Genomic DNA, 16,011 nt, shown 5'->3' on the forward strand with positions numbered 1-16,011 from the left:
CCTTTGTATGCACTAATTTACTAAAAAAGGTTACTAAAACCCTATAATTTTTTTCTTTTTAAGATTATCAAAATGTTTTAAAAATTATTTCAGAGAGGGAGAAACAGAAACTTCAATGATAAGAGAAAATCATCAATCAACTGCCTCCTGCACATCCCCTACTGGGGATCGAGCCCACAACCCAGGCATGTGCCCCGACCAGGAAACTAACTGTGACCTCCTGTTTCATAGGTTGATGCTCAACCACTGAGCCACACTGGCTGGGCAAAACCCTATATAGATTTTAAAATATATTTTATTGATTTTTTTCAGAGAGGAAGGGAGAGGGATAGAGAGCTAGAAACGTCGATGGGAGAGAAACATTGATCAGCTGCCTCCTGCACACCCCCCACTGGGGATGTGCCCACAACCAAGGTACATGCCCTTGACCAGAATCGAACCTGGGACCTTTCAGTCTGCAGACTGACGCTCTATCCACTGAGCAAAACCGGTCAGGGGAAAACCCTATATTCTTAAAGTGAACATTTTTATTTATGCTTATTCCCTAGACATGTAGATTTACAGGAAAATATTACCAAATCAATTTTTTTTACTTTATGTAAGCACACAGAAATTGACAATGGATCTCAAAATTACTTCAAATTCATGCTCTAAAAACTGTTAGCATAAGGCTGGCAATAAAATCACTCTTTCCTCTTCTTGACCTGCTATCCCTCTCCTAAAAAAAAGCTAGAGTTACCTGCTGTATTCTAAATCATCACTTTAAAAATAAGTTCCCTGTAATAATTAACACAAAAATTAATATATAATACACAATCAAAAATACTTTCGGAAACATGAGAATGGTCAATACCAATCTAGAAAGTTAAAGGAATCTTTAAAAGCTCAAGGAATGGGTTTCAGCATTTGTCTGAAGGAAGACAGCCTAAGTGGCACTAAGTCTATGGCCGTCCTGGGTAAGATTTAACACGTGGGGCAGGTTAGCAGTTTATTGGAAAGAAAATTCTAAACAATTAGTGTTAATTTTCCAAAATCTCATTTGGAATGGTAACAATACTACCTTCATGAAGAGGAAAAATAGCCCTAGCTGGTGTGGCTCAGTGGATAGAGCATTGGCCTGCAGTCTGAAGGGTCCCGGTTAGAGTTCTGGTCACGGCAATGCCCAGGTTGTGGGCTCAATCCCCAGTGCGGGGCGTGTAGGAGGCAGCCGATCAAGGATTCTCTCTCATCATTGATGTTTCTCTCTCTCTCTCTCTCCCTTCCTCTCTGAAATCAATAAAAATATATTTGTAAAAAAAGAGGAAAATATTCTCAGTAATATTATAACGTAGAAAGTGTTGCATTGGTCCCACTGAAATTCCAGACAAGATTTTTCATAAGTAATAAGTGGGTCAATGTGGTAAATCACATACACGTTCTAGCCTCCTTTACCAATCCACATTCTCAGCCACACAGGATAAACAGATGCAGACATATGCATATATAATCAGAGGAGGAAAAAGCAGCCCACGACATATGCAGGAACTGTTACAAAACGCTGCGAATTCGAGTGGCAGATATGGACAGTGGGAGAGTCCTGGCCGACCGAGATAATTAGCGGTTGGCTAGAACGCTGACAAAGTTCCACACGATCTGGCTTCTCTGCCTCTTCAGCATCACATCATAACACCCTCCCACGTGCTGGCTTTCTTTTGGTTCCTGAAACGGGTCTCCATCTGTGAATGCCACGGCCAAACGCAAATCCTTCCTTGACCACCTGAGTCATCCTGAGTCTTTCTCTCAGAGCCCTTTATTTTTATTTTATTTTTTACATTTTTATTAAATTATTATCTGTGTACATATTTTAACATTGGCCCCCCCCCCCGAGCCCTTTACTTTAATTATGTATCTTTTTAGGGCCCATTTTCCCCCACTAGGACGTGAATGGCACAGAAAGGGAGATCTTGGCTTACTCAGTGCTCGCTGAGTGGAAGAGTTAGCTGCTTGGGGTAGCAAAAAAGGAACAGCCAGGCAGATCTGGTCCTTCTCTCTCCACCTCCACAGCAGGCAAAAGACAGCGGGAGGCATCTGCTCCCAAATGGGTGGTAAGAGGAAAATGTGTGTGGCCCAGAGAGAGGTCAGCAGTGTAGGGAGGAGACAACATCCAGGAAAAGGGGAAGCTTGTCTTCAGGGCCACCCTCCAGGCCAGTGGGCACCAACCTTTCGGACCTCACGGACCAGCAGTGGTCCGTGGACCACCGGTTGGTGACTGCTGCTCTAGGCAGCAAAGAAACAAGGTGCAATCCAGTGCCAGGAAGCATGGCCCATGCCTACCTCCAACTTACTGGAGGCAGGCTACAATAATGATGCGTAGTATTTATGAGGGACCAACATGTTAAAGGGGAGAAAGAAAAGATGAGCACACAACTAAGAATCAATCACCAAACACTTATGGGAAATCAACACAATAAAAAAAACACTTAACAAACAGAAGAATAGCCAAGGAACTAGCATTAGTAACATAAAATAAGACTAATATCTTCAAAAGATGTGTGAATCTACAACATCTATAAGAAAAAACAGCCCTAACTGGTCTGGCTCAATGGATAGAGCGTTGGCCTGCGGACTCAAGGGTCCCAGGTTCAATTCTGGTCAAGGGCATGCACCTTGGTTGCGGGCACATACCCAGGAGGGAGTATGCAGGAGGCAGCTGATTGATGTTTCTCTTTCATCTATGTTTCTAACTCTCTATTCCTCTCCATTCCTCTCTGTAAAAAATCAATAAAATATATTTAACAAAAAGAAAAAAAGAAAAAACAATGACCTTCAATGACTAGAAATTAAAAACATAATCATCGACATTAAAAAATAGCTGAATAGGACATGGGAAACAGCTTAAAAATTGAGGAATTCTCCCAGTACAGAAAGCAAAGGCACAGAGATGAAAGTGTGAAATGAAAACTTAATAGATAAGAAAAACAGGAAATGAAAGAAAACTATCTCTATTCACAGATGATATGATCTTATATTCTAAATAGAAAATCCCAAATCACACACCCAAAGCTGTCAGAGCTAATAAACTCAGCAAACTTGTAGAATGTAACACCCAAAAAAACTAGTTCTATTTCTATACACTAGCAAGAAAAAAATCTTAAAAGTAAATTAAGAAAACAATTCCATTTGTAATAACAACAAAGAATTGCAAGTGGTGCTGGAACAACTGGATCTCCACATACAAAATACTGAAGCTGGCCGAAACCAGTTTGGCACAGTGGATAGAGTGTCGGCCTGCGGACTGAAAGGTCCCGGGTTCGATTCCGGTCAAGGGCATGTATGTGGGTTGCGGGCACATCCCCAGTGAGGGGTGTGCAGGAGGCAGCTGATCAATAGTTCTCTCTCATTGATGTTTCTGGCTCTCTATCCCTCTCCTTTCCTCTCTGTAAAAAAATCAATAAAATATATTTTTAAAAAAATACTGAAGCTGTACCTTTCTTAATACAATATATAAAAATTAACTCAAAATGATCCTACCGTATGTACTTAATCAAGTGTGAAGGAAAATAAAGACATATTTGGACATTAAAAAACATTATTATTTCAACATGGTATTGCTTTTTATAAAAAACAAAACATATTTCACGTATTCAAAAGTTCAGCCATTTAAACTATCCAGTTTAATGGTTTGTTTGTTTTTTGGGGGGCTCCCTGTAGGGGAATCAAACCCCGGTCTCCCACATGACAGGCATTTAGTGGGTCTTTAAAAACTGAATTTACCGGGGTGACATGGTTCACAAAACAATACAGGTTTCAAGTGTACAACTGGGCGAAACATCATCTCACACTGCATCGTGCTCCCATCACCCAAAAGACACACACACACACACACACACACACGTCTCTCATGCAACATATTTTAAAATATCAGTCATAGAAACATTTCAGGGAGGGTGGAATTTTAGGACACCAGAAACAATGGCAGGTAAGTTTGATCAAGATGAAGCAATGGGCACTTAAAAGAAGCCAAAGAATCCATTTGACAGTAACACTTGGAAGAAGTCTCCTTCAAACAACAAAGTATAAATGACAGAGAATTATATTTCATTTTTTTTATTTAAAAAAAAATATATATATATTATTGATTTTTTACAGAGAGGAAGAGAGAGGGATAGAGAGTTAGAAACATCGATGAGAGAGAATCATCGATCAGCCGCCTCCTGCACACTCCCCACTGGGTATTTGCCCACAACCAATGTACATGCCCTTGACCGGAATCGAACCCGGGAACCTTCAGTCCGGAGACCGACGCTCTAACCAGTTTTGGCTATATTTCATTTTTTATAGTCCTAATCACGTTATATGATCATTAGATAACATTTATAATATAAATGCTGTTTATTGATTTCTAATTCTTTAAATCAAACTATAGACAAAGTACAACCAATAGTTACTGAAAATATATAGATGCTAAACTTTACCAAAATTAAAAAGTAATCATACCTAATAAAAGAATAATATGCAAATTGACCATCATTCCAAAAAACAAGATGGCTGCCCCCATGTGGACACAAGATGGCCAGCAGGGGAGGGCAGTTGGGAGGTACCAGGCCTGCAAGGGAGGGCAGTTGGGGGCAATCAAGCCTGCATGGGAGAGCAGTAGGGGTGACCAGGCTAGCAGAGGATGGGAGTTGGGGGCGACCGGGCCTGCAGGAAAGGGCAGTTGGGGGTGACCAGACCTGAAGGGGAGGGCAGTTAGGGTCAAACAGGCTGGCAGGGGAGCAATTAGGCATCAATCAGGCTGGCAGGGGAGTGGTTAGAGGCAATCAGGAAGGCAGGAAGGTGAGCAGTTGGGAGCCAGTAGTCCTAGATTGTGAGAGGGATCCCAGATTGGAGAGGGTACAGGCTGGGCTGAGGGACACACACCCCCGTGCATGAATTTTGTGCACCGGGACTCTACCTAATAAAAGAGTAACATGCTAATTGACTGTACCTTTGCAACTCCCACCAGCCAATCAGGAGTGAGGACGCAAATTAACCTAAGAAACATGGTGGGTTAATTTGCATACACTGGCACTGAGCGGCTGGGGGTGGGGCAGGATGCTGTGTCATTGCCATGGTGATGACGCAGGCATTCAGCACCACCCCAGCTGCTCTGGGCCTCTGGGCAGCGTGGGAAGGTAGAACGGTGGCTCCGAGCTGGAGTGGAAAGGCGGCTCCGGCCAGAGCAAAGGCGCTGCCGGCAGCCAGGGGAAGGAAGGTCCATTCTTGCACGAATCTTCATGCATCGAGCCTCTAGTATAATTAATAAAAATTGGAAGCCTCTAGTATAATTAATAAAAATGGAGGAAAGAAAAAGTATAATTTCCTCACCCTTCATAGCAGTAAGCCAATAAGTACTGTTTGAAATTACTAAATTAAAAAATAAATAAGTATATTATTTACTAGTTATTAAGGCCGATGAGCACAAGAATTAAAACAGAAACGTAGATCCTAGTCGGTGTGACTCAGTGGATAGAGTGTCAGCCTGTGGGCTGGGATTCCAGTCAAGGGCACATGCCCAGGTTGTGAGCTGGATCCCCAGTAGGGGGAGTGCGGGAGGCAGCCCATCAATGGTTCACTCTCATCATTGATATTTCTATCTCTCTTCCCCTCTTTTCCTCACTGAAATACATAAAAATATATTTAAAAAACAAAAAAATAAAACAGGATCTTAGAACAGCCAGTGTGGCTCAGGTTTTGAGCATTAGCTTATGAACCAGGAGGTCAGGGTTTGATTCCCAGGCAGGGCACATACCTGGTTGTGGGTTTGATCCCCGGTGTGGAGGGGGGGTGCATACAGGAGGCAGCTGATTGATGGCTTTATCTCATCATTGATGCTTCTAACTCCCTCTCTCCCTTCCTCTTTGAAATCAATAAAAATATATTAAAAAACAAAACCCCCAAATCAGGAACTTAACTGGGTTTGGGGAGTGCAATGGGGGAATGGAGGGTGTTAACAAAACAATTACTTTAAATTCTCTATTCTTCTGAATTGCTTTCATGTTTATGTATTAATTGAGTAATTTAAAATTGCTATCTACAAAAAAAATAAATATTTAAATTATATCTATTCAATAAAATATTTTACTATTGCTCTAAAAATTTAAGTGAGGTGGAACTATGTGTACTGATATGAATAGTACAAAATAACTGGGGAAAATGCAATCCACCGGCCAGTGTGGCTCAGTGGTTGAGCATCGACCTGTGAACTAGGATGTCACAGGTTTGTGTTTAAAAAAATATATATTTTATTGATTTTTTACAGAGAGGGAGAGAGAGAGAGACAGAGAGCTAGAAACATTGATGAGAGAGAAACATCGATCAGCTGCCTCCCGCACCCCCCCCCCCACTGGGGATGTGCCCACATCCAAGGCACATGCCCCTGACCGGAATCGAACCCGGGACCCCTCAGTCTGCAGGCAAATGCTCCATCCACTGACGCAAACCGGTTTCGGCTAGCATGCCATGGTTTGGTTCCCGGTCAGGACCCATGCCTGGATTGCGAGCTCAGTCCCCAGTGTGGGGCATGTAAGAGGCAGCCAATCAATGATTCTCTCTCATTATTGATGTTTCTATCTCTCTCCCCCTTACTCTCTGAAATCAGTAAAAATATACTGTTAAGAAATGCAAACCAGTCCACCCATGTAAAGAAGTATATGTAGCCCTGGCTGGTATGACTTCAATTAGTTGAGGGTAACCTTATACAACAAAATGCCACCAGTTCGATTCTAGGTCAGGACACAAGCCTGGGTTTCGGGCTTGGTCCCTAGTATTGGGTGCAGGAGGCAGCCAATCGATGTCTCTCTCTCTCTCTCTCTCTCTCTCTCTCTCTCTCATCAATAAAAACATAAAAAAAGAAGTGTGTATTTATCAAAAAGCCTAAGTGACCATTCAACCAGCCGGTAGCTACAACACACACAATGACCACCAGGGGGCAGACACTCAATGCACAGGCATGGAAACATGGAACAGACTGACGAATCTTGGAGGGAACGGGGGAGGGTGGGAAGAGATTAACCAAAGATCTTATATGCAGCCTAGAGGCCTGGTGGACAGATCCGTACACCGGTGGGGTCCATCAGCCCGGCCTGCACCCTCTCGCAATCTGGGACTCCTCAGGGGAAGTCAGAGAGCCGGTTTTGGCCCAATTCTCACAGGCCAGGCTGAGGGACCTCAGTGGTGCACCAGGCCTCTAGTATATGAATAAATATATAATATGTATCCATACAGGGGTCTTCAAACTATGGCCCGCGGGCCACATGCGGCCCGCAGAGGAGTCTGATCCGGCCCGCCAGGTTTTTTGGGCAGTGAGCGCAGCCGAGGTGTTACAGTAGGAATTAGTAGTTCATATAGTCCGGCCCTCCAGCTCTCTGAGGGACCGTGATCTGGCCCCCACTTTAAAAAGTTTGAGGACCCCTGTATGACATATATAAAGAAATATGTCAACAAGTATGTGTATGTCAGTTAAAACATGTCTGAAAAGATTTATTTACAGCTATGTCTATAGGTTTGGAAGTGGGATGGATTTTACTCTATATATACACACAAATGCCACCTAAATATAATAATAAAAGCAATAGATACAGTGGTAAAGATTTAGAAACATGACTATAATATACTATAAATTGAAAAAATAAAGTTGCAGATCAATATGTATATAGCACAATCCTATTTTTGTGAGTGAAAAATTCCAGGTGTGAAAACAGATCTGTGTAAGCTGAAGTCAAGAAGGGTTAAGTACCCACCAAAAAGTACCCAAAGAACTTTTCCACGGATACAGACAATAGGGTGGTGAAGGCCCGGGGCAGGTGGGGGAGTGGCGCAGGGGAGGGCTGGAAGGGGTCCATGGGGGTTAGGGGGAAAGGGGACATATGTAATACTTTCAACAATAATGATTTTTAAAAAAAGAAGGGCTAACTTAAGTACCAAATAGTAGACAAACATCAGATAATGATTACTTCTGTGATTTAAAGAGACAGAAAAGGGAAATTAAACTGGTACATTATGTAACCTAAAAAAGAAAGTCATGAGATTGTGTGATTTTTACTTTTCTTATAAAGAAAAATTACAAATAAATGAAACCCCACAAAAACAAGATTATGTTAATACCATGAAATCCTTGAAAAGGAAACTAACAACAGACATTTTTAGCTGTAAATCTAAAAGCAAGTTCTTCCTATCCACAAAATCAATGAGTCCTGTTCTTGTTATTAATACAAAACAGATGTGGCTTGCAAGTTCCTAACTAATTCACCAGAGGGCGCTCTTACCATAAGTAGGTCTGCCATCTCTGGCCACCTGCAACTAAGATGGCCTTCTGAAATACCTGTGCCCTCAGAATCTTGTGACACAGACAATTACCATTCCAAAGGACAGAACTTTAGCAAAGAATGTTTTGTCTGGCTGGTGTAGCTCAGTGGTTGAGGGTTGACTTATGAACCAGGAAATCACGGTTCGATTGGTCCCCGGTAGGGGTATGCAGGAGGCAGCTGATCAATGATTCTCTCTCATCATTGAAGCTGCTATCTCTCTCTCCCTCTCCCTTCCTCTCCATAAAAGCATGTGTTTTTAAGAATGCATTTTTTAAAAGCACAAGGATAAGGAGTTGTTTAGAAAGAGTCATACTTACATGTAAACACAATTCGCTGGGCACAGAAGTAATCACATTCAGGTCACTTTTGAACACTGATATGTTAGCAGGCTGACTGGCAGCCACATTGGACAGAACCTTAGGGCCCGTCTGCTGAGAACCGGGGGACTGCGCAGGACTGTCTTGAACTCCACAGTGGCTGATGGCTATGACTTCCGGCACAGGGCCCGGGAGCGGATCTTCAGCACAGGAAGAAAATGGAGAGTCGATGCTCTGCGTGTCCTTCTGGCTGTCAGGGTAGACGCTAGTCAGGCTGTGCTCCTGATAGAGCAAGTTTCTTAGTTTTTCATCCAGAGTTTTAATTCGGTTATCTGCAAACTCCATTTTGGGAGGTCTCTCCCCATCTGATTCCAGGATAGTAGCGGGTAGAAGGGGAGACGGTTCGTGGCCGGGGGTCTGAGTGGGGATGACCTTCTTAGGAGAACTTGCTTCAGTGTTCGCTGCGGTTTTCTCTCCTTCTTGGGAAATCAACTCTGCGTCCGTAGTTGCCTGCTGCACTGCTAAGGACTGAGGCCTTTGATCGGACAGCAATGCTGACGCTTCAAGAGAGTTACCAGCAACTGGAGTTGACTCGCCAGGAGGTGCCGTGAGGACATTAGCCTGACTGGCAGCTTGGTGACAGGGAAGCACAGGTAGGAATTTTCCTGCTTCGTTGGTGGGTCCCTCACATTTCATGGGGACTGCAGGAACTGAAGAAGCAGTGTAAGTAGAACTACTTACAACTGGTGCCATTCTATGGCTGTCCTCTTCCGCTTGATGGACTACAGCTGGCTGCTTCGTTTCTACACTGGCACATTCAGAGCTCTTACCGTCGACCACATCCTTGAGTTCTGAGGTTAAAAGTGCAGGCTGGCATGGATCATTTTCTGGAGTGAGCAGTGTGTCCTGTGACATTTCCTTATTATTTGTTTTCCTTGGACCTGGAACAATAACAAAGAATGGGTAAGCGTGTATTGGTGAGCACAAAGCATGGACTACTACGCAAACTCAAAGGGGACAGGCAGATCAAGGGGCAAACGAGAACGTGTGTGAAGGTACTTTTGTAAAAAGGACTCAGAATATACAATTCTACCTGTGAAGGAAAAGAAAACCTTTTCTTTTTTAAAAAAAAAATAAATATTCAATAAAAATGGCTTAAGTGTAACTGGTATTAACATCTTCCAAAATGATTATGAAAATTCTCACAAGCACGAAATTGCGCATGCAGACAAGTTAAAAATATGGTCCGGCCCCCTGGCCAGTGTGGCTCAGTTCACTGGGCGTCATCCTGTGCACCGAGAGGTTGCAGGTTTGATTCCTGGTCAGGGCACATGCCTGGGTTGCAGGCTCCATCCCCAGGAGGGGTTGTACGGGAGGCAGGTGATTGATGTTTCACTCTCACATTGAAGTTTCTCTCTCTCTCCCTCTCTCCGCCTCTCCCTTCCTCTCTCTCTAAAAAGCAAATTAAAAAACCTTAAAAAAAAAAAAAAGATACGGTTCATATGTTGCACCCCTATCCTCCGAGTCTGGATAAAGTTGGCAGAGAATAAATGCTTACTAGAAAGTGGATATAGCCCAGGCACTGTAGATATGGATTGCTGAAGAGAAGGAGGAGATTGAGCCTCACGGTTTCTTATCGTTTGATTGATACAGAATCGCCACCGACCAACTGGGGATGACTGAGGAGCGGATTCATCTGTGGAAAATTTAATATGCTAAGCAACTGTCAGCATGTTTACCTTACTGACTAAGGAAACCAGGTTAAATCACCAATTTTTCTTGTACCTCCATTTCCAACAACACTAGGATGTGCGCAATTTATGAGACCAGACCTTCTCGCAAATCCTGAAAAATACTCTCAAGAATTAAGAAGAATAGCCCGGCCCTGCCCTGGCTGGTTTGGCACAGTGGGTGAACCATGGGCCTTCAGACTGAAGGGTCCCGGGTTTGATTTTAGTCAAGGGCACATACCTCAGTTGCAGGCTAGATCTCCAGTCCTGGTCAGGATGTGTGTGGGAGGCAACCAATTTGTCCCTTTCACATCGATGTTTCTCTCTCTGTCTCTCCCCACTCCCGTCCACTCTCTCAAAAATCAATGGAAAAATATCCTCGGGTGAGGATTAACAACAACAAAAAAAGAATAGCACAGCCGGTGTGGCTCAGTTGGTTGAGCTTTGTGCCATGCACCAAGAGGTCATTTCCCGGTCAGGGCACATGCCTGGGTTGCAAACTCAATCCCTAGTAGGGGGTGGGCAGGAGGCAGCTGATGGATGTTTCTCTGTCATTCATAGTTCGATCTCCCTCTCCCTTCCTCTGTCTCTAAAATCAATAAAAACTTAAAAATTGTTTTAAAAAGAATTAAACATAAGATGACTTCAGAGAAAGATTTAAGATTCTTCTGAAACAAACATATCACTAGTAGTTAGAAGCCCAGCACTTTTTCTGGGGAGGAAGGAAGGAAGTACTTTTACCATTAAGGCCTACATTTCCTGTTCTGTATCCTGATTATGGTGCTTATAGAAATCTACGCTAAGTAATACAACTTCCAGGACTGGATACCAAAAGAAAAAGTCAATGTCACTGTATGACAATTTCAAAAAATAAAGTAAAATAAGCTCCTGCATCTTTACCCCTCCTTTGCCAACTTCCTGTAATAAGTAATTCTCTATTAAACGTTACCCTAGTGTGCCAGCCAAAAACCTGTTCGGACTCCTGCTAATGAGAAAAAGAAGCTGGAGAAGGACCCCGGCATTCCAACACAAGCTGAATTTCAGGGTAATGCTATCTGGTTCCATAACTCGCACACCACCTGTTGCTTCTTCGTGTCGTTATAATTCCTTCAGAGGTCCTCATTTGTCTATGGCTTTTCTCCCCTCCCAGAGACTCTAAATATACCCATGACCGGAGCTGAGAAGAATGGAGAGAGAAAATCTTCAGAGAAAACAGAGACCCACCCCCTCCCCCACTTAGTCCCTGGAAATTTATCTGGTACCCGATTTACAAAAACTTAGTGATCAGAGCAAGGAGAAGCTTATCATTAGTGGAATGAAATCATATCAATGACTATTAAAACACGAGGCAAATTTTGAACATAATGATTTTAGTTAAGAACGTTTATGCACACCTCACGTGGTGGGGGGGTGGAGGGGACGGACTTAGCAGTCAAGTTCAAATAATAAAACCGTTAAAGATCATCAGTACCATGACTGCTTTTCTGGTAGCATACCATACAGCAACTCAGAAATAAATGAACCAGATAAATCACCAACACTTGAAGGAAATTTGGAGAAAAGTTTTACTTCTTATTCTACTTTCTTCTGGGCTATCAAGTTCTTTCAGAGTGTGGGAAATCCTACATTAACAACTTATCTAATTCCTTTATTGGCTAACATCTTTCTCAGTGAAGATGTGTAAATTCAAGTCTCCAAATGTCTTGTTTCAAATGCCAACTGGCAAAGTGTATTAAATATACTTACTGCTGGTTTGAGTGGATGCAGAATTTATCTGTGCTGGTTCAGATGACCCTGTCTGAATTAAAAATGAATAGGTAAATAAAGAAGTTTCTGACGCATATCCTAGAAGACCTGTTTGCTAAATAATTGCTCTTACTTGGCCACTGTTGGGTTCTACGGCGACAGCGTCAACTCCACTGGCTCTGTCTGCAGCAGAGTGCACGTGAAGGATCTCCTGGGCTTGGCCGACAATAGCCCTCAATTCCTCGACAAATTTTTCTTTCTCACTATCCAGCACAAAGTTATCTTCGACCTGTCCAAAAGTAAAAGTAAGCCAATTACGAGAATGGATTTAATGTCTTCCAAATGATAATATTATGTCTATCAATGGTTACTACCCGGAAGAAAATTAAAATTTATTATTTACATCCAAATGCCGCAACAGAATTAACAAAGACCAGGTATTAAATTATTAGTTCTATTTTGAGACCACTATCATTTGTCAGGTTGGCATTACAGAGGAGAGAAGCAGCCAGCATTTGAAAAACTATCTGGCATTCTATAAATTGATTGTCATTTGAAGGATACAACTGAGGCAATGGCCACGAATTTATCTCTAAAGAAAACTGGCAGAAACAAAAACATGTGCACTCTTCCTGTCACCCTATCCCCGTGGTCGGCAAACTGTGGCTCGCAAGCCCCCCTTGCGGCTCTTTGGCCCCTTGAGTGTGGCTCTTCCACAAAATACCACGGCCTGGGAGAGTCTATTTTGAAGAAGTGGTGTTAGAAGAAGTTTAAGTTTAAAAATGTGGCTCTCAAAAGAAATCTCAATCGTTGTACTGTTGATATTTGGCTCTGTTGATTAATGAGTTTGCCGACCACTGCCTTAGCCCATCCCCATTTTTAAAAAATAGGTTTTTATTTTTATTAAAAAAATATTTTTTATTGATTTCAGAGAGGAAGGGAAAGGGAGAGAGAGATAGAAACATCAATAATGAGAGAGCATCATTGGTCAGCTGCCTTCTGCACATCTCCTATTGGGGATCGAGCCTGCAGGGGTGCATGTGCCCTGATCAGAATTAAACCCTGACCTCCTGTTCCATTGAGCCACAACCAGCCGGGCACACCCCCATTTTTAAAAAAGGGAAAAATATGCCCTCTACAGTGTGACACAGTGGAATGTCATGGCAAGCACTGAGAGTTTCCGGTTTGATTCCCAATCAGGGCACATATCCTGGTTGCGTGCAGGAGGCAGCTGATCAATGTTATGCTGTTTTTCTCTTCTCCCTTCCTCTCTCTTTAAAAACCAATAATTCATTCTTTTAAAAAATAATAAACAAACAAACAAACAAATGGGAAAATACTAACTTAAGCCTAACCATTCAAGAAAAATAAGAAAATTAAATGATGTAACAAACATTACTTAAACACTGAAATATAACATGTTATATCAATAGCTAACACATCAGAATTAACGGGTGAACTTTTTTTACTCATTTAAGCTGGGGACAGTGAAACAAGGAAGGGCTGGGGAAATGAGCCTAGACTGGGTTACTTAGGCTCACTAAAAAGTCAGGGAAAAGGGGACCTCAGGGACAGGCTCGGGGTGTCTGCCGGGGATGAGCCGCCACTGCCCATTGCTGCTCTGGTTGCAAACCTCATGGGGAACCTCATGGAGTTTAGGAGAGGCATGCCTGTGGGGAAAGAAGCTGGTGTGGGCAGGTTTTGTGTGCACAGGCATGCTCCTGGGAAGGAGATTAAATTCTGATGAACTTCATAAACTACTAGAGGCACAGTGAATGACATTTGTGCACTGGGGGGGGGGGGGGCACGGCGCCCTCAGCCCTGCCTGTGCCCTCTCACAGTCCAGGAGCCCTCGGGGGATGTCAGTCTGCTGGGTAAGGCCTGCTTCCTGGCAGGTGGATATCCCGGGCTTCTGGCTGAGCAGTGCTGACCACCAGGGGGCACTCAACACAGGAGCTGCCCCCTGGTAGTCAGTGTGCATCATAGAGTCCAGTCATTCTGCAGTTCAGTTAATTTGCATATTAGGGTTTTATTATATAGGATTGATGCTTAGGCCTCACCTCGAAACACTGATTTAATTAAGGACCTAGGGAATTGTTTTTTTTTAAAAAAAACCTCTTCAGCTAAAACTGGTTTGGCTCAGTGGTAGAGCGTCGGCCTGGGGACTGAGAGGTCCCAGGTTCGATTCCGGTCAAGGGCATGTACCTTGGTTGTGGGCACATCCCCGGTAGGGGGTGTGCAAGAGGCAGCTGATCGATGATTCTCTCTCATTGATCTTTCTAACTCTCTATCCCTCTCTCTTCCTCTCTGTAAAAAATCAATAAAATATATTTTAAAAAAAACAAAAACAAAAAAACAAAAAAACAAAAAAAAACCTCTTCAGGTGATTTTAACATGCAGCCCGGGATAAAGAACCATTGACCTAAAACATCTCTCAATGAAACACCTTCATATTTTGCAGATAAATAAACTGAAACCAGCCGAAGCCAGTTTGGCTCAGTGGTAGAGCATCGGTCTGCAGACTGAAAGGTCCCAGGTTCGATTCCGGTCAAGGGCATGTATATTGGTTGCAGGCACATCCCCGGGAGGGGGTGTGCAAGAGGCAGCTGGTCGATGTTTCTCTCTCATCAACATTTCTAGCTATCTCTCTCCCTTCCTCTCTGTAAAAAAAAATCAATAAAATATATTAAATAAATAAATAAATAAATAAACTGAAACCAGAGGAGGTGCACTGGCTCTCTCTTGATCATAACCAATTTAGCTCTGCACAAATTTTAAAAAAAGTATCCTAAGAACAAGATGACTCTGAATAAATGGGGGAAGAGTCACAGGAAGAAAAGAGAGAACACTGAAAGAAGAATCATTTGGTTTTACTGTACTTACCATATAGTCTGCAATATCCTCAGGTGCATCGCCATCAACATCAAACTTGAAGGTGACCATCTTGTTATTGTGTGTCTCCAGCTGACACTCTACCATGTTGTCTCCAGAGGTTGACACCTGGGCACAAACATTTCACTACCAGATTAAGAATCAACATAGTTAAAATGGCTATCTTACCCAGAGCAATATACAGATTTAATGTGATCTCCATCAAAATGTAAATGGCATTTTAAAAAATAATTATATATTTGCATATATGTATTGCTAATCCTCACCCAAGAGAAACATTGATGCGAGAGAGTCTCATTGATTGGTTGCCTCCCACATGTGGCCTAACCAAGGCTGTGGATCGAGCCTGCAACCAAGGTACATGCCCTTGACTAGACTGAACCCAGAAGCCTTCAGTCCATGGGCCAACACTCTACCTATTGAGCCAAAGTGGCTAGGGCAAGAAATATATATTTTTAAAGATTTTAAATTGATTTTTAGAGAGAGGGAGAGAGAGAAACATCGATTTGAGAAGGGACATCGGTGAGCTGTTTCCTGCACACCCCCTACAGAGGATCAAGCCCTCAACTCTGGCATATGCTCTGAGCAGGAATTGAACCGGTGACCTCTTGGTTCAAGGGTCAACACTCAAACCACTGACCCATCCCAGCCAGGTGAAAACAGAACTTTTATAACAAGGCAAAAACAGGTTATAATAGTCAGCATCACTATGTACAATGCAAAAACCTAAATTTGGTCATTGATTTGCAAAACTCTCTTTAAAAAATATTTTTAAATTGATTTCAGAGAGGAAGAGAGAGAGGGGGGAGGGGGGGAGGGAGGGAGGGGGGGGGAGAGAGAGAGAGAGAGAGAGAGAGAGAGAGAGAGAGAGAGAGAGAATATTAATGATGAGAGAGAATCCTTGATTGGCTGCATCCTGCACACTCCTTCCTGGAGATTGAACCTGCAACCCGGGAATGTGCCCTGGCCAGGAATAGAACTGTTGCTTCCTGGTTCATA

The 16,011-nt window shown here is 42.9% G+C and overlaps 1 protein-coding gene across 1 annotated transcript in view; it reads right to left on the bottom strand.

Annotated features, from left to right (window-relative positions):
* WNK3 (WNK lysine deficient protein kinase 3) overlaps nt 1–16,011 on the bottom strand; it is a 109,561-nt gene that overhangs the window by 13,189 nt on the left and 80,361 nt on the right. The window contains exons 13-17 of the mRNA XM_045578305.1: nt 15,004–15,120; nt 12,254–12,409; nt 12,121–12,172; nt 10,203–10,340; nt 8,645–9,585 (exon numbers count right to left, since the gene is read on the bottom strand). Of these exons, the coding sequence (XP_045434261.1) occupies nt 8,645–9,585; nt 10,203–10,340; nt 12,121–12,172; nt 12,254–12,409; nt 15,004–15,120 (1,404 nt within the window). The remainder of the gene's footprint in view (nt 1–8,644; nt 9,586–10,202; nt 10,341–12,120; nt 12,173–12,253; nt 12,410–15,003; nt 15,121–16,011) is intronic.

The sequence above is a fragment of the Pipistrellus kuhlii genome, unplaced genomic scaffold (genome assembly GCF_014108245.1).
Source record: "Pipistrellus kuhlii isolate mPipKuh1 unplaced genomic scaffold, mPipKuh1.p scaffold_m20_p_95, whole genome shotgun sequence".
Lineage (NCBI taxonomy): Eukaryota > Metazoa > Chordata > Mammalia > Chiroptera > Vespertilionidae > Pipistrellus > Pipistrellus kuhlii.